Source organism: Vicia villosa, linkage group LG1, assembly GCF_029867415.1.
Source record: "Vicia villosa cultivar HV-30 ecotype Madison, WI linkage group LG1, Vvil1.0, whole genome shotgun sequence".
Classification (NCBI taxonomy): Eukaryota; Viridiplantae; Streptophyta; class Magnoliopsida; order Fabales; family Fabaceae; genus Vicia; species Vicia villosa.
Window position 1 is genome coordinate 42,571,091 of NC_081180.1, and position 25,257 is coordinate 42,596,347.

General features: G+C 36.4%; 2 protein-coding genes across 2 annotated transcripts; both read right to left on the bottom strand.

Moving 5' to 3' along the window:
* Nucleotides 1–12,454: 12,454 nt before the first annotated feature.
* LOC131635607 (uncharacterized) lies at nt 12,455–15,980 on the bottom strand. Its single transcript, XM_058906242.1, has 5 exons — nt 15,502–15,980; nt 13,566–13,699; nt 13,284–13,431; nt 13,095–13,201; nt 12,455–12,847 (listed from the first exon to the last, which is right to left on the bottom strand). Exons 1-5 carry the CDS (start codon nt 15,797–15,799, stop codon nt 12,806–12,808), a joined length of 729 nt encoding a protein of 242 aa, XP_058762225.1. The 5' UTR covers nt 15,800–15,980; the 3' UTR covers nt 12,455–12,805.
* A 5,413-nt stretch (nt 15,981–21,393) lies between these two features.
* On the bottom strand, nt 21,394–24,826 carry LOC131604998 (LRR receptor-like serine/threonine-protein kinase FEI 1). The gene is made up of 12 exons (XM_058877408.1): nt 24,590–24,826; nt 24,300–24,438; nt 24,130–24,201; nt 23,967–24,038; nt 23,802–23,873; nt 23,647–23,718; nt 23,503–23,574; nt 23,114–23,400; nt 22,681–23,013; nt 22,338–22,589; nt 22,069–22,202; nt 21,394–21,975 (listed from the first exon to the last, which is right to left on the bottom strand). Exons 1-12 carry the CDS (start codon nt 24,672–24,674, stop codon nt 21,754–21,756), a joined length of 1,812 nt encoding a protein of 603 aa, XP_058733391.1. The 5' UTR covers nt 24,675–24,826; the 3' UTR covers nt 21,394–21,753.
* Nucleotides 24,827–25,257: the final 431 nt, after the last annotated feature.

A 25,257-nucleotide genomic window follows, 5' to 3' on the forward strand; every position in this document is an offset into this window, starting at 1 on the left:
GTTCTAGGTTGGGGTTTTGACATTCGGGTTCAAATTGATAAATTATGTGTAAATGCTTGTTGTGATGTTTGATTATGTTTGGATGTGTTATTGAGGCATGAAATAACATGGAATGATTGTGAATTGATTCTGTTTTTCGTGTATGGTCGAAATGATTCGATTTGGGTTGTGTTGGATGGAAATAAGTTGTTTTCAAAAGTGTTTTTTTTGCTGTTACAGGTGATGTAACCGGTTACGGTCGGGCTTGTAACCGGTTACGGCTGTGAAAAATGGGGTTTTTGGGCTGGTTACGAGTTCGTAACCGGTTACGGTGTTGTTCGTAACCGGTTACGGCTGAAACTGTTTTTGAAAATTATTTTCGTAACCCGTTACGCTTTTCGTAACCCGTTACGGCTGAAGCTTTTTTTGAAAAAATCATTTTCGTAACCCGTTACGCCTTTTCGTAACCCGTTACGCTGCAGCTTTTACGAAAAATATTTATTTTCAAAAATTCGTATCTTTTGAACCGTAAATCCGTTTTAGACGCTGTTTTGGACGTTGTTCCTTAAATTGAATGCTCTACCATATGAAATAAATAAAACAACAATAACTTGATTTTATTTTGAAAAGTATCGTTTTCTCCAAATGTGGTTTATTCTTGTTTTGCATGATTGATGAGGTGCAATGAATTGTTGGTTGCATAATTGAATATGTGCAATGATATGTGTTGTTATAATGTGATTGCTCCTGCTTGTTATGCAAATGGATGTTGTTCATGGTAAATATGGTTATCATGTGTTTTGATGAATGATGACGTAAATGCTCTGTTGTTGTTGGGTTGATTTGTTGTACTTGATACACGATTGTGAGAGGTGCTATTGTTGTTGCACTGTGTGGTGGATGTTATATATGTTATGATGTTGTGGTTGTAATTGGTGTTTGTTATACATATATTGTCGATGTAAAATATGTATTCTATTTGGTTGGGAATAGCATAACTGTGTGTGTGGCTATTGATTACTATATTGGTTGATGATTATGACATTGGTTGGTCTATGTGGATGATGAGCATGTTATGGTTGATACATGTATTTCATAATCATTATGTGGCTGATCCTTGACGATGGTGGATCAGTGGTAGCTAATTCCCATTGTGTGGAATTAGTGAGTGAGTGTCGTCGTATCCTTGACGATGGTGGATCGGTGAGATGGGTTCGTCCCATGATTGGTACCACATGCATGTAGTTGCATTGCATTAGGTGTTTGATTTATTATAACATGAATGGAAGTTGTCCAATGTTATAATGTTGGGTGTTTGATATATGTGTGTATAGCCTGAATATATGTCGATGTTGGGTGAATATTATACTGTTGATGTTTTATCATTTATGAATTGATAACATTGTTTAATTGCGAATGAGACTCACCCTTACTATTGATTATTTTTTAGATTAAGGATTAGCGGCTTGTGCTGGGTGAGGATAACTCGTAGAGTTACTTCGTGTAGTTCGGTTGTGTCGGTGTTATGCTCTGGTCTTGTAACATTGGGGGGCTCTTGTGTTTAGAGTTGGATGATAACTCTAGTTTTGGTTTTGTTGTTGAATAATGTTGTTTATGCCTTGAACGTGGTAGATGATGATTTTTATTATTCAACTAATAAAGTATTCCGCTGTGTTTTAAACATGTTTGCAATTGTTTATGTTCCTCGGAACAGCATGACAGATGTTTTATTTTATATGAGATAATTGTAACACTCTTAATTACATGTTTACTCTGAAAATATTATTTAATTTATTGGGGGTTTAGAAGGGTGTTACAACATTGGTATCAGAGCAGGTCATTCCGTCCGGCCAATTGTCGAGTCAGTTGAGTTGCGCGACATGTGTATACTGTCGGCATTTTATCCCTTGGTACACGACATGTGAGTGAATCACTGTCGGTACTTATTTGTTTAGTTGCAGGTGTTGGATTGAAACAAGTGGGGGAGAAGCTTCACTTCTCGGTTATGTTTCAGTTGTAAGATGATTGATTCAGTAGGCTGTTGTTGGCAACAGTGCACACGTTGTTGGAGTTGTTGTTTTCCGAATCGAAGGTGACTTGGAATTAAGACTTGGCTGGTAATTAAGTAGGAGTATCTTGAGGTTGGATGATTAGAAGTAATTGATGATTATTTGTATGAGAGAAAAATTAGAAAGTTGCAATGTATCAGCTCTGCTGGTGGACTGCGAAGTTGTCGATTGAGTAGCCTTGCGTCTTGGAAGAGGTTCAGTTGCAGGTCTGCAAAGAGGATTATTGTCGTGAGGTTTCAGAAAATGAACTTCGGCGATGGAATGTGTTGCTCAAGTTATAAGAATGTTTGGAAGCGAAAAAATATGATAAGGAGCTGCATAGCATGTGATTGATTTGAAGAGGATGAGTTTCGGAGTGGAATTTGCGCAAGCAAAACGCAGGAAAGTTGCTGAATCGTTAAGAAACTTCGAAAATTCATAACCGGAGTTCTGGACATCCGATTTGAGCTCCGTTTGAAGCGTCGGAAAGCTAACGAGACGAAATTTGTTATAAAAATGGTTGCAGCAGCTGTAACAAATTTAACTGTAACAGGGTTATGTTGGAAAGAGGTGAAGTTGCGGTTACTTTTGTTCTTAGAACTAGACTTGTTTGTTGGTACTGCACGGAGTGTCAGTGTTTGAGTTGAACGGATTGAAGGAATAACTCAAATATTTGTTGAGAAGCAATTTTAGGAATTAAATGTACCACTTGAGAATTTTTGGAGATATCGTTTAGAGTGTCGCTACATGATGTCAATGTTGCATTTCGGATGACGTTGGAAAATTCATATCTTAAGTTCCGGGTGTCGGATTAACGTGTCGTTTGAACCTACGAAGAGGAGAGATTATGTTATACCTTATAAGAGAGTTATAAATACAGTGGGGTGATCCTATAAAGAGGTATTTCAAAGTTGGTTAAGAAAGCGTAAAGCTTGTTGAATAGGAATGCCTACTACTGCAATTGTTTGAAAACGAAGTTGAGTAGAACATGTTGTTGATGAATAAGTTGATGAGATGTTCGGTAATAAAGATGATTTGAGTGCCGATGGATTTTAGTCAGAATTGAATTAGTAGTAAAGGTGAGATAAACTTTATAACGGTTGAAGTCGTATTTGTGAGGCATCACTGATAGGTTTGGGTGGTGTATTGATGCAAGATCAGGTAGTAGATTATGCGTCGAGACAACTCAAACTGCATGAAAGAAATTATCCGACTCATGATTTAGAGTTGACAGATGTGGCTTTGTTTTGAAGTTATGGTGACATTGTTTGTATGGTTCGAGATTCGAGGTGTTTAGTGATCGTAAGAGTTTGAAGCATCTCTTCGATCAGAAGGAGCTGAATATGAGGCTGAGGAGGTGGTTAGAATTCCTTAAAGATTATGATTTTGGTTTGAATTACCATCCTGGTAAGGAAAATGTTGTGCTAATGTGTTGCGTAGGAAGTCTTTAAATATGTCGGTGCCAATGGTGGAAGAGTTGGATTTAATGGAACAATTTAGAGATTTGAGTTTGGTATGTGAAGGCACTCCTAATAGTGTTAGATTGGGTATGTTAAAGCTGACTAATGGTATTCTTGACGAGATTAGAGAAGGTCAAAAAGCTGATGTTGAATTGATCGATAAGTTGACTTTGAATTATTCAAGGCAAGGGCGGTGAATTCAGAGTTGACGAGAATGGTATATTGAGGTTTGGTGACAGAATTTGTGTTCTTGATGTTGCTGAACTTCGAAAGAATATTCTAGAAGAAGGACACCGTAGTGAGTTATTGGACTATGATGATGTTAATGAGTTTGAGTGCAAACTCAGAAAGGACACTATTATGTAGTAACGACGGTTTATGCTTAAATATGATTGTCGGCTATCTATTGACAAATTGAGGACTTGATCACCCTTAATCTCTTGTTGATAGTAGACGGAATCATATAGATGGGATGAGCTTGTTTGTTACCTTAATGGTATAAGATGTGATGAATAATAAGTCGTGAGAATAATCACTCACCATGTTGTGTGAACTTATGGAAAAGTGAATATGAAAAAGTGCAACATATTGGACGGTGACTTAAGACGGGTAATCGGAGTCGCACAGCGAAAGTGTGATGTGGAGTAATGTTATGAGTACTACTCATAGGCAGTGAGGAATTAATATGTCTGGAGCCTATGTAGAGAACATGTATTGATCTATATGTTGGATTTAGGATCTAGTGGATGTAAGAATGTTGTACCGGAGAATTAGAACCCTTTTGAATAATTGTCGAGTTGATGAATATGTTATTGTGGTTGTATGTAGTTAACGAGTATGTATTCGGCGAAGTTAAGACGATGAGTTGATAATATATGATGCCATAATAATTTGTGCTGTTGTAAGGCGTTATTGTAGATTTCCAGATATAATGGGGAATTATACTCTATGAAGGACGAAGTTGATTTAACTCTTAGAGAAGAGTGGAACTCAGTTGAGCTATTTTGTAGGCAATGGTATATTAAGGCGGATGAATGTGATTATAACTACTTGTGTGTACTCGTTCTGATGGTTGGAATGTTTTAATAGATGTGGTAACTCAGGAATTTGTTTTTAGTACGTGTAAGTATTGCTAGGTGGTAAACTAGTACCATGTGTGGTAGAGGGGGATTTTAAACGAATGAGTAAAGAGAGTCGAATTAGGTAAAACTAAGAAAATCTAACTGGTGATGATGATTGTAATGAGTAATCAGAGTGGTGCAGCAAAAGCGGAGTGTAATGTGTTGGATAACTGCTGGTGTGACTTAAGAGTAGTCCGATAGTTGAAATCCAATGATATAGGAATATTATTATTGAGTTTCTTAAAGGAAGCAGTTGGTGAAAAGTGTAAGTGTTATTTTATCGCTCAGGTGGAAGAGTGTATCTAAGGTTGGTAAGTTTGGAAGATGGAATGAATCACTCCAATGTTGACCAGGTGTGGTCATACCATGGTTGTGTAATTATAATATTCAATTATTGGGCGCATTGTATGTGTTGTATCTCGATGTTCTATTATTGTTAACCTTTTGGAGATATAAAGAGTGGTATACTTTTGGGGTGGTCGAATGCGGCTTAAGAGCTGAGATTGAATGTATGAGACATACTTTCTGTTGGTTATGTCAGATGAATTTTGAAGATCGACTAGGAAAATGTTACCTGGGAACTGGAAAGTCAGATGAAGGACTCATATTCGGAACTTTTCACTTGAAGTATGTTTTCGAGGACGAAAACTCTTTTAGTGGGGGAGAGTTGTAACACCCCATATTTTCTAATTTTAATTTAATCAGAAATTAAATTATTATTTGGAATCATTTAATATTTGTTGAAATAATTTAAGGAATTATGGAATATTGACCTTTGGGCCAAGTGTGGCATTTAGTAATAAAGGGGGTGTTAAGTGTTGAGCCAATTACTAAATTATATTATGTTTTCATAAAACAAGGATGAGTCATAACTCTCTGCTCGTAGCTCCAAATCAGGTAATTCTTGAAGATTCGGATTCTACACGAAATTTCCTTCAATTTGATATATTAATTCGTGTCAGGGAAGTTCTTGATGAGGGAGATAAGCGAGTTTGAAGATTGGAGATTCTTGCTGAAATTGGAGAAAAAAGGCTTACGGGTTTGATGGAGAAGAAGGGGAAAAGTCCAGATTCTTGGCTAAGGTAAGGGGGGACTCTTCCGATTAACCTCTATTATCGGGTTGTAGATGATAGGATTAAGATTTGTATGGTATTGACTCAATAGAGAGTTATGTTCTAGGTTGGGGTTTTGACATTCGGGTTCAAATTGATAAATTATGTGTAAATGCTTGTTGTGATGTTTGATTATGTTTGGATGTGTTGTTGAGGCATGAAATAACATGGAATGATTGTGAATTGATTCTGTTTTTCGTGTATGGTCGAAATGATTCGATTTGGGTTGTGTTGGATGGAAATAAGTTGTTATCAAAAGTGCTTTTTTTGCTGTTACAGGTGATGTAACCGGTTACGGTCGGGCTTGTAACCGGTTACGGCTGTGAAAAATGGGGTTTTTGGGCTGGTTACGAGTTCGTAACCGGTTACGGTGTTGTTCGTAACCGGTTACGGCTGAAACTGTTTTTGAAAATTATTTTCGTAACCCGTTACGCTTTTCATAACCCATTACGGCTGAAGCTTTTTTTCAAAAAATCATTTTCGTAACCCGTTACGCCTTTTCGTAACCCGTTACGCTGCAGCTTTTACGAAAAATATTTATTTTCAAAAATTCGTATCTTTTGAACCGTAAATCCGTTTTAGACGCTGTTTTGGACGTTGTTCCTTAAATTGAATGCTTTACCATATGAAATAAATAAAACAACAATAACTTGATTTTATTTTGAAAAGTATCGTTTTCTCCAAATGTGGTTTATTCTTGTTTTGCATAATTGATGAGGTGCAATGAATTGTTGGTTGCATAATTGAATATGTGCAATGATGTGTGTGGTTATAATGTGATTGCTCCTGCTTGTTATGCAAATGGATGTTGTTCATGGTAAATATGGTTATCATGTGTTTTGATGAATGATGACGTAAATGCTCTATTGTTGTTGGGTTGATTTGTTGTACTTGATACACGATTATGAGAGGTGGTATTGTTGTTGCACTGTGTGGTGGATGTTATATTTGTTATGATGTTGTGGTTGTAATTGGTGTTTGTTATACATATATTGTCGATGTAAAATATGTATTCTATTTGGTTGGGAATAGCATAACTGTGTGTGTGGCTATTGATTACTATATTGGTTGATGATTATGACATTGGTTGGTCTATGTGGATGATGAGCATGTTATGGTTGATACATGTATTTCATAATCATTATGTGGCTGATCCTTGACGATGGTGGATCAGTGGTAGCTAATTCCCATTGTGTGGAATTAGTGAGTGGGTGTCGCCGTATCCTTGACGATGGTGGATCGGTGAGATGGGTTCGTCCCATGATTGGTACCACATGCATGTAGTTGCATTGCATTAGGTGTTTGATTTATTATAACATGAATGGAAGTTGTCCAATGTTATAATGTTAGGTGTTTGATGTATGTGTGTATAGCCTGAATATATGTCGATGTTGGGTGAATATTATACTGTTGATGTTTTATCATTTATGAACTGATAACATTGTTTAATTGCGAATGAGACTCACCCTTACTGTTGATTATTTTTCAGATTAAGGATTAACGGCTTGTGCTGGGTGAGGATAACTCGTAGAGTTACTTCGTGTAGTTCGGTTGTGTCGGTGTCATGCTCTGGTCTTGTAACACTGGGGGGCTCTTGTGTTTAGAGTTGGATGATAACTCTAGTTTTGGTTTTGTTGTTGAATAATGTTGTTTATGCCTTGAACGTGGTAGATGATGATTTTGATTATTCAACTAATAAAGTATTCCGCTGTGTTTTAAACATGTTTGCAATTGTTTATGTTCCTCAGAACAGCATGACAGATGTTTTATTTTATATGAGATAATTGTAACACTCTTAATTACATGTTTACTCTGAAAATATTATTTAATTTATTGGGGGTTTAGAAGGGTGTTACACTTAAATCTAAAATCGGTATGTTCTTCGATCGCTCTATATTTTCCTCGCGCTTTTGGCTCATCATTTCTTCAAACTTCGCCATTCTTGGAACGAAAGGATCCGACCAAGTCTCCGCCTCATTTGAATGATGTGTCGTCCATTGGCAAGAAGTAGGGGTGTTCATGGGTCGGTTTGGGTTGAATTTAGCCAAAACCATAACCCAACCCGTACATGGTACACTGGTTCGGGTGAGGAAAAATAATCACCCACAATATCATTGACAAGTGGTTATTTTTTTAAACATCAAATGTCAAAATGTATAATGAAAGCAAAGTTACATTACAGTAAAACCTAGAATTGCATAAAATACTTGCAATTTATTAGAATTGGCATCAAAATAATCAAAATGTGGTATTCTAAATAAGTTAAAATCATTACTTACTAAATAAAAGATGTTCAAAAAGCTGAAATTGAAGCAAGCAAAATTAAAAACATCAAAGTCATCACTTGTCAAATTACAAAGAAAGAGAAAAAATATAGTCACTCAATAACCCATGGGTTTTATGGGTTGGGTGTGGGTTTACCCATAACCCAATTATTTTGAATGGGTTTTCATTTTTGAAAACCATATTCACCTAATAACCCGACCCAACCCACTTTTTTATATCGGTTTGGGTGGGTTTTACTGGGTTTATTGGGTTTACCCAACCCATGAACACCCCTAACAAGAAGTAGTCGGTATAGGACACCCCAGTTTCAAAAAACTTGCACGAAGTGGCGCGATCTTAGATACCCGATACATATGATGCGCCTCGACGCGTCCAATGGCGGTCGGCTATGAAGTGGAAAGAATGTCTCACATAGTCCAAATCTCGTCAAATCGACACACACCCGATCGTATGCACTTGCTATTAGATGGCCTATATCGGGGAATGACATCCACTTCGAAACCGGGGCGATACCTCTAAGTGATGGAACAAGTGAGTCATGAAGTTTCTCAAAGTTTTCTTGATTTTCATATAGTCGGGCGTAGATGTCCCGATGCGAAGTCAACTCCGAAATAAGTTTCCGTTGAATTAGAGTGTGATTTTCTTCTCCTTTTCCGAGCAAACCCGCAACGGCCCGATATCCACAATTGTCGTCGCCTCCAACATCAACTATGTTATCAATATATTTGTGCATAAAAAGCGGAATCTCATCAATGTATATCATGGGAGATTTTTTGATCGGAGGTGTGCGAGGCGGCTTCGAAATACGCGCTCCTTTGTTACCACTACAGTTGGACTTTGGTGTCGGTGAATTCGGGAACAATGCATTAACATGTTCAAAGTAGGAAGGAGATCGTTTTGTTGAGGTGTCTTCTTGTGTATTTTTTGGCTTTTTTGGAGCACCTTTTGTTTTAACCGGTTGAGATGGCGGTTTCAAATCGGTGGTCTCCGGAAATGCAATTTTTCGTAATTATTCTTTTATGTGCATTTTCATTGTGTCATCCGCTTTAGCAAACTTATCCATTATCACTTCCAACTCGTCGGAGATGGTGATTTTGGAATCATTTTCTTTCGACGGGTCAAAATCATCAAAACGGAGCTTCTTCCAATGGTCGATTACCTCATCCATGCGTATCGGTGAATTCAACTTCATTTTTTTAAAAGTATACAAGCACATGGAAGGCCGTATGTCTTTCTAATTGTGCACCCGCATTTAGAACTATCCGGACCCGTTGTCTCCGCCCGCTTCGCTTCATGAAACAAAAAATTCAAGCCAGAACGGGATATGTTGTATATCAATTGCGAGAATAGATTTTGGCCCTTAAACCAGTGTTCCATAACCGTCTTGCTCCGACCGAAAGATGTTTGAATTTCATTGTGTTAATTTTCGAGCATTTGGTTCACGGTGTCCCATCCCTGACACAAATCTCCCTTGCTATCACCCAACCATCTCTTCAACACTGCATGTGCGGATTCAACTCGGTTAGTTGTAGTGCAACCAAGATGTCTTACTTGATCCGTCCAAGCACAAACAACTTTTTCCTTTGCTTTGTCAAGGATAGTGGATTCGACATAATGACAAAAAGTCTTAATGGAAACGCACAAAGACCTAAAGTGTACCAATTTCTCGGTATACAACTCTTCAGAGTGTGCATCTAAAATCTCCCTCCATGCGGCCATAATCCTATCCACCATAACATCGGCTTTGATAACTTTACCGTTTTCATACGGCCTATCTTTTGTGCCAACCGCGGGTTTGAGCTTACTTCTCACGTTGCACGTTATGTGATACCGGCAAAGTAATGCGGTCGATGTCGGGAAGACGGTATCGACCGCATTCATCAAAGCATTGTCCCGGTCGGTAAAAAAGACATTTGGCATAACCTTTTGATCTACCAACAAAGACTTGCATATTCACAAAGCCCGTGTAAAGTTATCTTCTTTTTCACATTCCAAAAAAGCAAATTCGACTGAATATGTCTTGTCCGTCGAGGTCACACTGACAATCTCTAGAAGAGGAAACCTATACTTGTTGGTCTTGTACGTCGAATCCATCACAATAACGGTTGGAAATGTGTTAAACAATTTGATACTTTCGGGATGAGTCCAAAAAATGTCACGCACCGTAACTTTGTCCTCGGACGTTCGGAAGCTTGACACGTATTGGTTATCGCCTAATAGTTTCAAAAGTTGTTGCATTTCCGATCGAGGGCCCATTTTCAAGACTTTAAGATTGTGTCGTTCATTGTAAACTTGCTTGATATTTGAAACGCTATCTGGTTTTTTTCGCTTCAAATCGGCAAGTATGTTTCTCGGCGCCACTTTGACTATCGATAAATCCGAAATAACATTCTTCTCTTCGCGGGACAAACGACACGCCATTGGATGCCTGTGTCTTCGTGTTTTAACACCCGGGATGTTGGTGCATAACTCCCACCCCTCTCGCAATGCAAAACGACAAAAGCTTTCCGTCTACTATTTCCATTGTCGGACCTTAAAGTAACAATGCCAAATCCAAGTTTACTAGCTTCGCTACGAACCCAATCAAGCGATTGTTCACGACAAGCGAAGCTCCGGTCAGTTGTAAAATATTGTCGTACATCTACCGCATCGATCATGGATTTAACGTCGCTAACCGGATCGTTATTAACGTTGACATCTTCCAGAACTACTACGTCATCGTCGACAATGTTGTCCGGATGTACCATACCTAACATATGCAAAAACTAGCAAAATTGGCCAAAACTGTTTTTTTTACTGCCAGGGATGATTTCGGAAGTACATTTCTGAAATTTGTTAGGTAACTTAATTCGGAAATGCACTTCCGAACCATCGCAGTTTCCATCACAGATTTCATCAATCAATGTAGTGAAATAGGGAATGAAATGAGATATGTTTACCTCAAATTGTAGCTTTCTATGCTCCCTTTAACGTGATCAACGGGTTGAAACTTGATTTTGAGACGAAAAATGGTTTGATTTTGATGGAAGTTTTGGAGAGGGTTGAGTTTGTTTTGGAGAAAAATGATGAAATAGTGAAGGAGAGAAAATGGTATATGAACACTTTTTTTCGGAAATGAACTTCTGAAATAATACCTGACGGTAAAAAACAACGTATTTTTTGAATTTTCATGCATTTCAGAAATGAATCTCCGAAAACACCAATTTTTTAGTGTTTTCGGAGATGCATTACCGAAGTCTTAAAAAATCTATAAAAAATTTTACTTCGGAGATGCATCTCTGAAGCAGGGGTAAGTTGGGGTTTTCGCCAGGGATGACCCCCATAGGGAGGTGGATAAAGAAATTTTCAAAAATTATTCAATAGTTGAATAAGTGCAATGAAGTGTTGAAAAAAGAGTTGAAAGTGATGTGGATTAATATGTGTTGAAAACATTCAACATGTTGAATGAGAAAGTGTGGGCCCACATATATTACTTTGCAAAATTTTATTGGTTGTTGTGATTGTTTAAAATGGTGGGATTGGGTGTTGAATTTTATTAAACAAAACCATTGTAGTGAGTAAAAATTAAATGAGTGTTGAATTATTATGTGGAAGAAAGAGAAGATGATGTGAAGAATAAAAAGTGAAAAAAGAATATGTTGAATATGGAAACCATTGTACATAGCCTAAGAGTTTAGTCTAAGAGTTTGACATCTTAGAAGAACAAATTATTGAATTGACCATGCATAATCACGCTGGCTTCATTTGTTATGACTACCAATCCCATTTATTGCTTAAAAATACTTGGTATTTAGATATTATGTTCAATCAGATAAGTTGAATGGTAAAAAAAGTTCATATGGAAATATAATATGGTCAGTTGGGATAAAATTACCCAACCTATGAAGCATGGTGGATTATTTTTGGGGAAAACTAAAATTATACATACAGAGTTGATGGCCCTCTTGCTTGATTGAAAATTGATCAAGGACTATGGAGCACATAAAGGAACTTGTTATACGGATTTTTAAACCATTTTCGACATGATTCACAAACCAATTGAATTATTCCATCGTTATGCTCCTTTCATTGTTAATGTTCTTGATAGATTGAAATGTCATAGTTAACCATATGTTTTGCAAACGTAACATGTGTGCAGTTCTTTAGCAAAGACATGTGTGGCCAATAATGTTGCTAAGATACTTGTGGCTCGATCATGATCAGTACAAAACATTGAGGTTTTGATTTGAATCGTCCATGTCATTATCATCAAAAAGACTGTATGTTACTAGCCCTTAATGTTTTTTTTTTTAAATTATATTAATTTAATTGATAAAATTTTATTATTTAAAGGTGAATAAATAAAATATTATAAGCGTTTCTTTATTCGGATATTATGTGGATGGTTCATATTATAAGCGTTCCTCTAGATGTCATTATTTTGCTCAGCTTTGTTACCAGAGGAACCATTCATAAGCAATTTTAGAATTAAAAGTTTTACTGTCAAATAATTATCAGACAAGACCCAGTACACACAATGAACTCATTCAAATGTACAACATTCCAACTTGCATACTGCAAATTTGAACCATCCACATAATTTTCATTAGAGCCTTGCTTCTAGAAGAGACATCTAGAACAATGTTTATTTTTAGTTGGAGAATGCTCACTACTTACAGTTCTGAATATTGATCTAAGAATGCTCTCCTGAGACCTCGATTAAATCAAATCGGAATTTGGAACGTATAGCAGAACAATGGTCCCTGGCTACCAACGGGGAGATGTAGTAATCACTCACGGTTATGCAAAGCACAGCAGGGTCAGAACTTGAAATTTTTCTTCATGTATAGAACCAGCTCTTGCTGAACAAACAAAAATCAGATCAACCAATTAGAAAACTGACAAGGAGGAGCTCATTTTGGGAAGGAGATAGACATGGATGCTATAGACTAAGTATGCTAGTAAAGATGAACCGGTTAAACACTTTTCAGACAGAAAAAAAACTATGACAAGTGCAATGTTCCAAAATCAGCCAACTGAACCATGAACCAGAAGTGCGTCCAGTTGATTTGATAGTAAAAATAGATTAATAGTTAGATATATTCTTACAATCAAACAGAGTAGAATGCATCCAGCTGCCCCAGGATACAAAACATACCAGAAACTCAAGGGTTGCAACTTAACACCATCAATGAAAAGCAACGGCATGCTTACGGCTGTAGATATAGCAAAATTTGACGGCTTAATAATAATGCTTAAAATAGATACTAGTTTCAAACCACGTAGAAGGAAAAATACCTGGGGGATGAACCGAGTCGGTGTAAATCATGTAGGCAACACAAGCTGCAACACTAGCACTCTTGGCAAGCAATCCAGGTCCAAATATTGTAAATGCCAGAACACCTATGGCTGCACAACCTATTTGAGCCATCAACATACTGTACTTCTGCATAATAATCATAATTTACTTAGAAACTCTTTCAATGAGGGAGTATATGATTGAATGATAGTGTAAAATTGTTTTACACTCACGGTTTATATGAATTAAAATCGAAAAGGAGATAGTAGTAATAGACGTACCCGTGCAGAAGGGGCTGAAGGTGAGGCAAATAAGAGTGCAGAAACTGCTCCTAATGGTGCAACTGTGATTGAGAGTCCTTTTGGTGTCAATAGCTGATCCAGTTTTCCCAATACGGCCACTGCTACAAATGCCCCTGATGATTTTATAAAACACACAAAAAGAAGAAAACATTTAATTTCATCAGATTCATTTACTCTTCAACAATAACTGATAAAATAAAACAATGCCAATTTGAACAATTTGTCAAGAGCATATCAATGTTGTAATGATAGGGTAAAAAAATAGTAGGGGTTAATAATATTTAATCGTGGAGTCAATTGTCATGTTGCTATAGTATTGGTTTTAAGTAGAATGTTAGCCGAGAATGACAAACACTTGAACATAGATGAGAGTACGAAACAGCCGAATACAAGACGGTCAAACTTTTATTCATAAAGGTTCACAAAAGTTGGGAGAGTGTTAGATTCAATCAAAACATATTAGAACTTTGACAATTTGATATTTCACAAGTGTTTCATGTTTATAACACCACTAAGTTAAGTCTATTGGCACGGAAGCACTTTCTGAGAAAGAAGTTCCTACAGAAAATTTCTTTTGACCGGAGCTAATTGGAAAAGAAGCACTTTATGTGAAAGAAGTGCCCACAAAAAATTTCCTTTGACCGGAGCTATTATTTTCCTATTATAACGACACCTGTACGTATTTCAAGCACCGACACTAACACTTGTGATTGAGTTCAACATTTTATATTTTTTTCAAATTATTATCAGTATCGACGTGTTATTGTCGGTGTCGTGTCCATTGGTAGTACTTCAAGGTTCAACCCTAAACCCTTACCTTTTTATTTTAATTTTAGATGTACTCACTGAACACATCCAATAGCTATTATCAAAATGCATGCTTTCTGCAGATGCAATAGTCTTACTTGGAGAGTCAAAGAAGGATTTTAATGAGAAGTTAGAGACTTGGAGACAAGTGTTTGAAATGCATGACTTTCACCTAAGCAAAAGTAAGACGGAGTATATGGAATGTAAGTTCTGCAAAAGAAAAAAGTGTTTCTAATCTAGAGGTAAAAGTTGGAGATTATATTATACCACAAATCAGGTGGTTTAAGTACACAAAACGATGGAAAAAAAGAAAGGGGTGTAAATCATCGTATTCAAGCTAGGTGGCTGAAATGGAGGAGGGTTTCAAGGGTTTTATGTGACACAAAGGTACGGTCCAAGCTGAAGGGAAAATCTTATCGGACTGCGGTAATACCAGCGATGTACGAGACAAATGTTGAGAGGTTAAGAATCAATATGAGAATAAAGTGTAGCAGAAATGAGAATGTTACATTGAATGTGTGGTAAGACTAAATAAGATAAGATTAGAAATGACAATATTAGAGAGAGTTTTGGAGTAGCACCCATAGTAAAAAAGATGGTAGAAAATATATTTAGGTGGTTTGAGCATGTGAGAGAAGACCCGTAAATTATTATGAGATAAAGAGAGTAGATCGTTTAAAAAAAAAGTCACACAACTAGAGGTAAAGGAAAACTTAGAAAAAGTATAAGAGAAGTTATTAAGAAACAATTTAATATTAACTATTTTTATAGAAAAATGGTGTTGAAAAAAACATTATAATTCATGTAATCCACTCTTCTTAACAGAATAAGGCTTGATTGTTGTTTGTTGTTGGTAAATGTTATTTACAAATTTTGAAAAACTATGGATTAGAAAACTCATGAACAGCTAAATGAACCATCCGTAGAGCATTTAAGGAAAATGCATCTACAATTGTTATATAAACTAAATCCATATAGCAAAGCTAGATTTCCTTCTCTTAAAAAAAAAAAAAGTGACATATAGGTGCAATTTTTTATACGCCTATTGCATAGTATAATAAAAGTAATAGAAAAAGAGAAAAGAAAGGAAGGAAAGGTGGAAAGGAACCTGCAGAAGGCCATAGAATATCGCTGAAGGAAGGAGTGGAAGTAGATTTGGGAGGTTTCCAATTCTCCCAGATAGATGGTGAAACGACGTCGCTCGATGCCTTAATAATCACATTTCTTCTTCGTTTAATACCACTCCTACTACTAAGACCCCAATAATCGAAGACCAAACCCTTGTTCTTCTTGTTCTGTGTAATGACGAAGCTGTTAAAAGCCGTGGGTAATGATAATGGTACCATAAATCTGGTACTACCGCCGCAAACAATTCCAGATGACATTTGGAGCATTTGACTGTTCATCTCAAAACTCAAACTCAGAAATCCCTCTCTAATCTCTCCCTAATACTATACACTAGTTATGAGTGATGACATCACAGGGTCGCAAGATTAACTGGAAAAGACATGACCATTGGGAGAATGTTTGGACTCAAAAATTAGCCTTTCAAAAACCCCAAAAGTCACCTACCACCACCCACTTTTTCTATTTCCTTTACTTATATTCCCTCCCTTCGTTTTCGATTTTATGAAAACCATTTTTATTAAAGAGTTTAAAGGTAGTGCACTGACAGTGTAAACAAACTTTACACATACATCCAATCAAAATTCTTACAATTGTCATGTCATATTAATTTTTTTTAATTAAAATTGTGTTTTAATTGGATACATGGTTGTGATTGGTTGACAGTGTAAAAATATTTTACACTGCCAGTGTATATCCCTTTTTCTCTTTATTAAAAGAGTTTAAAGGTAGTGCACTGACAGTGTAAACAAACTTTACACATACATCCAATCAAAATTCTTACAATTGTCATGTCATATCAATTTTTTTTAATTAAAATTGTGTTTTAATTGGATACATGGTTGTGATTGGTTGACAGTGTAAAAATATTTTACACTGTCAGTGTATATCCCTTTTTCTCTTTATTAAAAGAGTTTAAAGGTAGTGCACTGACAGTGTAAACAAACTTTACACATACATCCAATCAAAATCCTTACAATTGTCATGTCATATTAATTTTTTTTAATTAAAATTGTGTTTTAATTGGATACATGGTTGTGATTGGTTGACAGTGTAAAAATATTTTACACTGTCAGTGCATATCCTTTTTCTCTTTATTAAAAGAGTTTAAAGGTAGTGCACTGACAGTGTAAACAAACTTTACACATACATCCAATCAAAATCCTTACAATTGTCATGTCATATTAATTTTTTTTAATTAAAATTGTGTTTTAATTGGATACATGGTTGTGATTGGTTGACAGTGTAAAAATATTTTACACTGTCAGTGCATATCCCTTTTTCTCTTTATTAAAAGAGTTTAAAGGTAGTGCACTGACAGTGTAAACAAACTTTACACATACATCCAATCAAAATCCTTACAATTGCCATGTCATATTAATTTTTTTTAATTAAAATTGTGTATATATCGATTTGAAAGTAATGTTAATATTAATTATACATAAAAAAAATGAATATTAATTAAACAATACACTTAAAACGTAGTTAATTCTATTCTATATAAAATGAAAATTGACAATTTTTTTAAAAAAATTACATTTATTGTAAAAGAACTAATTGGAATATGAAAAAATTAAAAATAAAATAGAATAAACTAGTTTATCTTGTACATGACTCTTAGTACTAGTAATGGAAACAGATTCTTTAATGTTACTTACAAGGTTTTTTCTTCACCCACCTCTCTATGGGGTCACCCCCAGCGAAAACTCAAAACTTCCCCTGCTTCGGAGATGCATCTCCGAAGTTATTTTTTTTTTAATTTTTTTTACTTCGGAAACGCATCTCCGAAAACACCAAAAAAGTGGTGTTTTCGGAGATGCATTTCCGAAGTCAAAAAAATTCAAAAACCGTGCATATTTTCGGAAGTTCATTTCCGAAAATATTGCTGCATATACAAATTTTCCTCCTTCACTATTTAATCATTTTTCTCCAAAACTTCCCCAAACCCTCTCCAAAACCCAATCAATCTCCATCCATTTTTCGTCCTAAAATCAAGTTTCAAACCGTTGATCACGTTAAAGGGAGCATAGAAAGCTACAATTTCAGGTAAACATCTCTCATTTCATCCCCTATTTCACTACATTGATTCAACAAATTTATGCTGAAACTGATATGGTTCGGAAGTTCATTTCCGAAATATATTACCTAACAAATTTCGGAAATGAACTTCCGAAATATGCCCTGGCAGTTAAAAAAAAAACTGTTTTGGCCAACTTTTGCTAATTTTTTCATTTGTTAGGTATGGTGCATCCGGACAACAATGTGCAAGACAATGACGCAGTAGTTCCGGCAATTGTCAACGTTAATAACGATCTGGTTATCGACGTTAATCTTATGATCAATGCGGTTGATGTTCGGCAAGAATTTACAAATGATCGGAGCTTCGGTAGTCGCGAACAATTGATTGAGTGGGTTCGGAACGAAGCTAGTAAACTTGGATTTGGAATTGTTATTTTAAGGTCGGACAACAGAAATAGTAGGAGGAAAGCTTTTGTTGTTTTGAATTGCGAACGAGGTGGGAGTTATGTACACTCAAACCGGGTGCTAAAACACGACGACACGGGATCGAGAAAGTGCGGGTGTCCTTTTAAGTTGTGTGCTACTCAGAGGGTTGATGATTTGTGGCGGTTAACCGTAATTTGTGGAATTCATAATCATGCCTTCCATAAGTATGTTTTATGTCATCATGGTGTAATTTAAGTCTATTTTGAATTCCATTTGTCCAATTTACACAACACACTGAGCAATCAACAAAATGCAAAATTTATGTCTGTTTCTGCATAATTCGGAAATGAACTTCCGAAATATGCTTGTCTGCCTCCTATTTTCGGAAGTTCATTTCCGAAATGTCTCCTGAGGCAGGATAAGGTTTGTTGGGCCATCATTGCTCCAATAAGTCTATAAATACAACACACTCTTCTTCATCCTCTTCACACCTAGAAACACAAATGACACAAACCTACCCCCATCTAGCATTCGTCTACTTCACCACCGGCTACCCGATGCCGTTCCAATTTCGTTTCTCGCGCGACACGCCGTTTGCGGAGTTGATAACGTCGCTCAACACGCTTTTGCGCTATCCCGAGAATCGAAAGGTTGTCAAGCTCGAGTACCGCTCGCCATCGCTTAACGACGAGGGAGCCATTGAATTCACACCTTTTGAGATCAAGAACGACGAAGATTTAGCGGTTATGTGGACAACGTTCGACAGATTTTCTTCGAAGGGCCCGATCGAGTTGGACGCGAAACTTCAAAGATCGGCGGATGACGTTATCAAAATGTTGACTCATCCCCACCTACCCGTCTTTAACAATATGTAACTTTAATCTTATGTAATGTGATCGATGTAATCTTCACCCGATTAAATAAAGCGAATCGTTCTTGTTTTTCATCTTTCTTCTGTCCAGACAATATTTCGGAAGTACATTTCCGAATTCCTCCAAGGGGGGTGAATTCGGAGATGAACTTCCGAAAACACCACATTTTCTGAAAAATAACTTTATTTCGGAGATGCATCTCCGAAGTCAATATTTTATATTAAAAAAACACTTTTTCGGAGATACATTTCCGAAAACACCTTTTTTTTCAAAAAAAGTACGTTTTCATAAATGAACTTCCGAAACTAGGGGTATTGTGGTAAATTCACCAGAGGTGGCCAAGAAGGTTAGGAGGTGGGTGAAGAAATTTCCTACTTGCAAACTCTAAGAAATTTTTCTTCAGGAGTTACTAGGTTAAGAGATCCGCTGAATCTCTATAAATTTTGACATAATTTCTCTAAACTTTTTATTTATTTTCGGTTATTTACTTTTAAAATATACTATATTTCTATTTTTTAATCATTTTCTGTTATTATGTTATGTGTTTTTTAATTATACTAACACAACTTGTCGTTTTAAGAAATTAAAATGAAATTAATTACGTTTCTTGAATGTCACAATTCAATCCCCCTCCTCCTCTTTCTCGTACTTGAAGTTACTTGTTAACCATATCGGATTCAAAGAGAGTGGAGAGAATCATGACCCCAAAGTCTTCATAAACTCTAGTGTAAAAGTGAAAAATACTCGCTCTCCACTCTAGGAGGCCGCCGCATGCAAATCCTTTCGCCTCGAAGATAGTGGGACAAGATTACATCAGCCTCGTTGTCCGTGTTAGACAACTTTATGCCCACCCGAAAAGCCTTCATCGTGTCATCTTTGAGACAAATGGAATTCAAACTCGGAAATTTCTCACAAAAGAAGCTTTAAGAAGAATATGAGGGTTCTATGATGAATGCGACAGAACTTGAGCAAGAAGACACCAAATCATTGTCACTATCGTTAGACAAACTATTAGAAAAATGAAACATCTCCCTCTCCCACAAATTTTCAACTCATTCCTTATGTTCTATATTTCGAAGCTTTCAAGCATCGACTCCACAACTCATCTTTCTCCAAATCGATTTGGGGTTCTATATCCACCTCGAACGCGCCAGAATCCCGAATAAAAATCATAATTAAGAAAGGGATAGAAATGGTACAAAGGATAAGATAATACTTTAGATTGCTAGCAATAGAGAAAGAGAAAGAGAGTTAAACAGAGAACTTGTAATGATTTTGTGCAGGAGTAGAGATTAATCTGATTTTAATAGGAAGGGATGTTGCGTACTTAAAGACATAAGTGGCAGACAAGAGAGTGATTACACTTAATGCTAACAGTCTAGGGATGTAGATGTTAATGATAACCTGACTTCTATGTGAGTCCCAAGGCCCTCGGTAATAATTAGGGCTAACCAAAATTAAGTCACTTGAGAAAGTAAGGAGGTCGAGAGATAGGAAAATAACCTCAACAAGATTAATCGTAACTTCGGGTCACCCTTACGAAAGAATGGGTGTCTTGTCCTTACAAAGAAGTGGGGATTTTGCCCTTGCAAAAATGTGGGCATCTCGCCCTTACAAAAGAGTGGGTATCTCGCCCTTGCAAAAAGAGCGGGCATCCTACCCTTACAAAAGAATGGACATCTCGCCATCACGGATAGAAAACATTCATGAAGAGACTAGGCGCAATCTGGTCTCCCTCTTACCGCATTTTGCCCTTACAAAGCTTATGCTTAAGGGACTGTGTACAAGTTCTGTAATTTGGGACAAATATAAACCCAAATTCGGAAGAGCTCCTCCAAATTTCTAATATGTCCAACAGGGCATGACCGACCTAGGCCAGCTAATAGATCAAGTCGATCAGGTCTGTCCAAAACCAACATAGAGAGGTTATTCAAATTAAGGAACAGGATACAATATATTTATGAGCCAAATATGGACATTATGGCTGAGAGTGAAACAATTAAGTTTGATATTCAGACATCATTAAGATTTATCAAGAGGAGACAATCTTTTTAAATGATCTTTATGGATTTTAGATATAGAGGAAGTCTAAGATCATTATATAAAAGATGCAATCGTAAAGGAAAAGGACAGACACTTTTCCATTGGACATATACTCATTAGGTACCCATTAGGTACAATATAGTTTTACTTTGACTTCAATTAAATTTCTTCTAGTAGAGGGGTAGGATTGACACCTCAGTTCATTTGAAAAAACAGCCTGCCTTCCGCAAATCTGTAATCAATCGATTTAAAAAGCCATGTTCACCAATGACCTATATAGACGAGACATTTTGCAATCCAAAGACAAATATAGACGAGACATTCTGCTCCAAAGATACTTGTATTACATGATTCAGTTTTTTGCAATCCAAAGATACTTTGTATTACATTGATTTAGATCTGAACGAAATTGAATTTGCATTATTTTCAATAGATTCAATCAATTTAAATGAACGTATCTTTTCTTAGTAAAACAATTGTATTACATCGATTTCTTTTTTTTATTAACATGATAATTCTTCACAATCAGTATTTTGATCATAATGCTTCACAAAAATTGTTTCTGGTGTTGTAACCAATAAAAATAAACTAGAGACAGAAAAAACATAATGAAATGTGAATCAGAAAATGATGACATTTCCTTCCTATAGCAAGATGCCAAGAATGGATAACATTCCAAATACAAAAACTACAGTCAAGTCCCCTTTGTCCCTTCTTTTGGCACCACAAGCATCAGCAGAAGGTGACAACGAGAAAAATGACAAATCTATTCACAAATGGTTGATACTTGTTATACATTTGGCACAAAACTTTTCTACAAACCATGATTAGGGGGAAGAAACACCAGGAAAAAAGCTCTTGATAAATCAACGTTATCAGTGATCCGAATGAGACTCGTAAAACTCGCTTGGACAAGGGGTCATAACCTCTTGCTCCAGCAACTGCAATACTTGGTTCATCGAAGGACGGTCATCAGCATTTGAATCGGTGCATCTTGCTGCTAGCTCCAAAATTACTTCAAGAGTCTCAGCATCTGCATCAGTGCATCTTCTGTCTACCACGTCTTCCAATCTGTTTTCTTTCAATAACGTATTCATCTACAAAAATATTCAAAACTTCAATACATTACTATGCATGAAAGCTTTCATACTGTTGCTATGGATATGCATTGAATGAGTTAAAAAGCTTACCCAACCAACAACATTTAAGCCTCTCTTTACAAAGGAAGGATCCGTAGGCCTCTTTCCGGTTACAAGTTCGAGTAATAGAACTCCGAAGCTATATACATCTGACTTCTCAGTTGCTCTCCCACTTTGAAGATACTCTGATTGATATATAAATAATATACTATAAATCATTGAGGTTATTACATAGATATATTCAAAATCCACTTCATTGAATCATGAGTTAAGAATCTATCAACCAAAACAATGATGGTTGTAAATTAATGAATGTGTACCTGGTGCCAAGTAGCCAAATGTGCCAGCAACCACTGTGGTAACATGCGCATCTTCATCGACTAAGAGCTTTGCAAGACCGAAATCAGAGATGTGAGGCTCCATGTTTTCATTAAGAAGGATGTTGCTAGATTTTATGTCACGGTGCACAATTTTTGGGGAGCATTCATGGTGCAAGTATGCCAAACCCCGAGCAGAACCAAGGGTTATCTTTAGACGATCATTCCAGTTCAAGGGTTGTCGTTCAACATTTTCTGAGGAAAATGGGATAGTCGAAAAGTTCAGAGAATTGCACAACTAAAGGAAGAGTTGTTATTTAAATATAAGCAAAATTGTTTAGTATACCATGCAAGAGATCATCTAAGCTGCCTAAGGCCAGATAATCATAGATAAGGAGCCTTGAAGAAGGGAGTCTGCAGTAACCGCGAAGGTTTACTAAATTTATGTGTTTGATGCTCCCTAAGATCTCGAGTTCCCTTTCAAACACTTGATCAGACCCTTCACGGCTTCGGTCAATTCTCTTAACAGCAAATGTGCCACAGTCATTCATCACCATTCGGTAAACAGTACCAAATCCTCCTGACCCTACTATATCCTCTTCGTCGAGAGACTCCAGCTTTTCTATAATTTCAGATGATGTGTATGGCATATCACCATGGAACGTAATTAGTTTAGCACCTGTTAAAGTAATAGGTTAGAATTTATAAATAAGAAGAGATTCTTTTTTCTTTTTCCGCTATTAAGGGGAGTTTGTAATAATTTAATGCATTGCCCTTACTTGCTGTTGGATCAACTTGCTTCTTGACTTCTGTGTATTTCCTAACAGCTCTTTCCTTCTTCGACGATGAACGAATCCAAAGTAATGAAAGGGCTATGATAAGTGCAAGGCCCAAGGTTGCCACTGCCCCGATTAGCACAGCCTTTAAGTAATGTGAAGAAGATCTTTTCGTAGGGACTGAAGCTTCATCGCTTACAGCATCATGTGGTATCACGACAGGGAAACCAAGTGATGTTCGACATGGCTTTTGGATTTGCCTTCCGCAAAGATCTAAATTTCCAATAAACCTGTTCATATTACAAAATTCCATAAAATTTCAAATCCTATTAGGCCTAAGAGCTACAATGCATCAACCAAACCACGAGACTTTATAAGGCAAGAGTACACACGAGTTCTTCTGGAACGTGCTTAGTACTCCAATGTCGGGGATTTCACCAGAAAAGAAATTGGTGGACAGGTTCCTAACACAAAAAAGGAAGATCAGCATAACCGAAAATCAATGTTCCAAGTATCGTCATGCTAAATTGACTTACAAAACTTGCAAATGTGAGAGACGGCCGATCGAGGAAGGTATAGCTCCTTTCAATGAATTGCTTGAAACATCCCTACATTGAAAGATTACATCAAAATCATAAATGAAAATGAAAAAAAGCCCTTGAGAAACAAAAGACCATTCAGTTGAACTTACATTATATTCAAAAATGAAAGATTTCCAATGCCTGATGGTAAGCCTCCTTGGAAATAATTAGCCCTCAAGTACCTTTCAATAGAGTCAAATGAATCATTCATGATTGTATTAGGAAAAAATCATGGAAAAATTACAGCAAAATAGTGAACTATTAATTTCACTTACAAGGCTCTAAGCTCAGTACAATTGGTAATTTCAGTAGGAATGATTCCATGTAAACCATTCTGATGAAGTGCTCTGATTCCTCAAACAACAAACAGAATAAGAATGACAAGAATCTAAAATAGTAAAAGCACAATTATAGGAAAGAAGAACATTTTCTACTTACAATCTCTGCAATCTACTAAGTTTACCAATACTGGGAGATATGATCCCTTCAAGCTGCATATACGGTAAGTTTCTGAACAACACAAGACAAACAAAGTATCATATTCAGCTCAGAAAAAAAAAAAACTAATAGACAACAAATGAAGAACATGGTTGGAAACAGTTCCATACATTGAACGAACTCTTTGTTCATCATCAGGATGACATGAGATTCCAGTCCAAGCACAAGGAGACTCATCAAAATCTTGCCAGTTGCTAAGAACATTCTTAGTATCATTCCAAGTACTTTTAATCTCCAACAATGTTTGACCTAACAGATTGAAAGAAAAGAAATCACTTAAAGTTTAAATCTTAACCCAAAATCCTAAAATGGGTTGAAAAGTACTAAACACAAATATTATTTCATACCAAAAATAGAATAGCACAACATAAAAGAGGGTTAGGGGTTTCATAGTTGTTACCATCTTGAGTGAGAGCAAGAGAAGAAGGGTTGAAAAATGTTGCAAAGATCACAAAGAATGAAGAAGCTAGAATGGTGATTTTCATAGTTTCAGTAGCAGCATTCAAAGAGAGAGAATGTTGAAGTTGAAGTGATGATTTTTTGTAGTGAGTGGAGGAGTGAGTGTAATGAGAGTGTAGACCAAAAAGGTACCAAGATTTGAAGCTTGAAGTTTGAACTAAAAATAATGGTAATAATTTGAAGCTTGAATATAAAAATGAAAATGAATGCTTTGGTTTTACTCTATTATTTTATGTGTTTTTTTTATGAGAGAGTGAAAAAAAAGACATTTTTCGAAAGTTGTGATTAAAAGTGTTGGTGCAGTGTGAAGAAGCCGTTGGTCAGGGAGAGTTCAAAAAGATAGAGATTTTTGACACTCGTTTGTGTAGGTGTTGAAGTGTACGCGCTAGTGAAGACCAATGGGAAGAGGTGTTGATGATACGTCTGTGAGTGAGGCGCGTGGTGTGCGACATTGCATGTCTGAGAAACGACAGACATTTAAAGGAACCATGCTTGGCCCACACGAATGAGTTTCGCTCTTTTTTATTTTGACTAAAAATATTTCTTTTTTATTTTAATTTTTAACTGTGAAAAAGGAATTAAATTACGAAATCTAATAAGGTGAACTGG

Coding starts and splice junctions, on each gene's coding strand:
- LOC131635607 (XM_058906242.1), bottom strand. CDS start 15,799: ATGAACAGTCAAATGCTCCAAATGTCATCTGGAATTGTTTGCGGCGGT. Junction 13,202..13,283: donor CGACTCGGTTCATCCCCCAG/GTATTTTTCCTT, acceptor CTATATCTACAG/CCGTAAGCATGCCGTTGCTT. Junction 12,848..13,094: donor GCATTCTACTCTGTTTGATT/GTAAGAATATAT, acceptor TTGTTTGTTCAG/CAAGAGCTGGTTCTATACAT.
- LOC131604998 (XM_058877408.1), bottom strand. CDS start 24,674: ATGAAAATCACCATTCTAGCTTCTTCATTCTTTGTGATCTTTGCAACA. Junction 24,202..24,299: donor GAACAAAGAGTTCGTTCAAT/GTATGGAACTGT, acceptor TGTGTTGTTCAG/AAACTTACCGTATATGCAGC. Junction 23,575..23,646: donor CTCTCACATTTGCAAGTTTT/GTAAGTCAATTT, acceptor TTTTTGTGTTAG/GAACCTGTCCACCAATTTCT.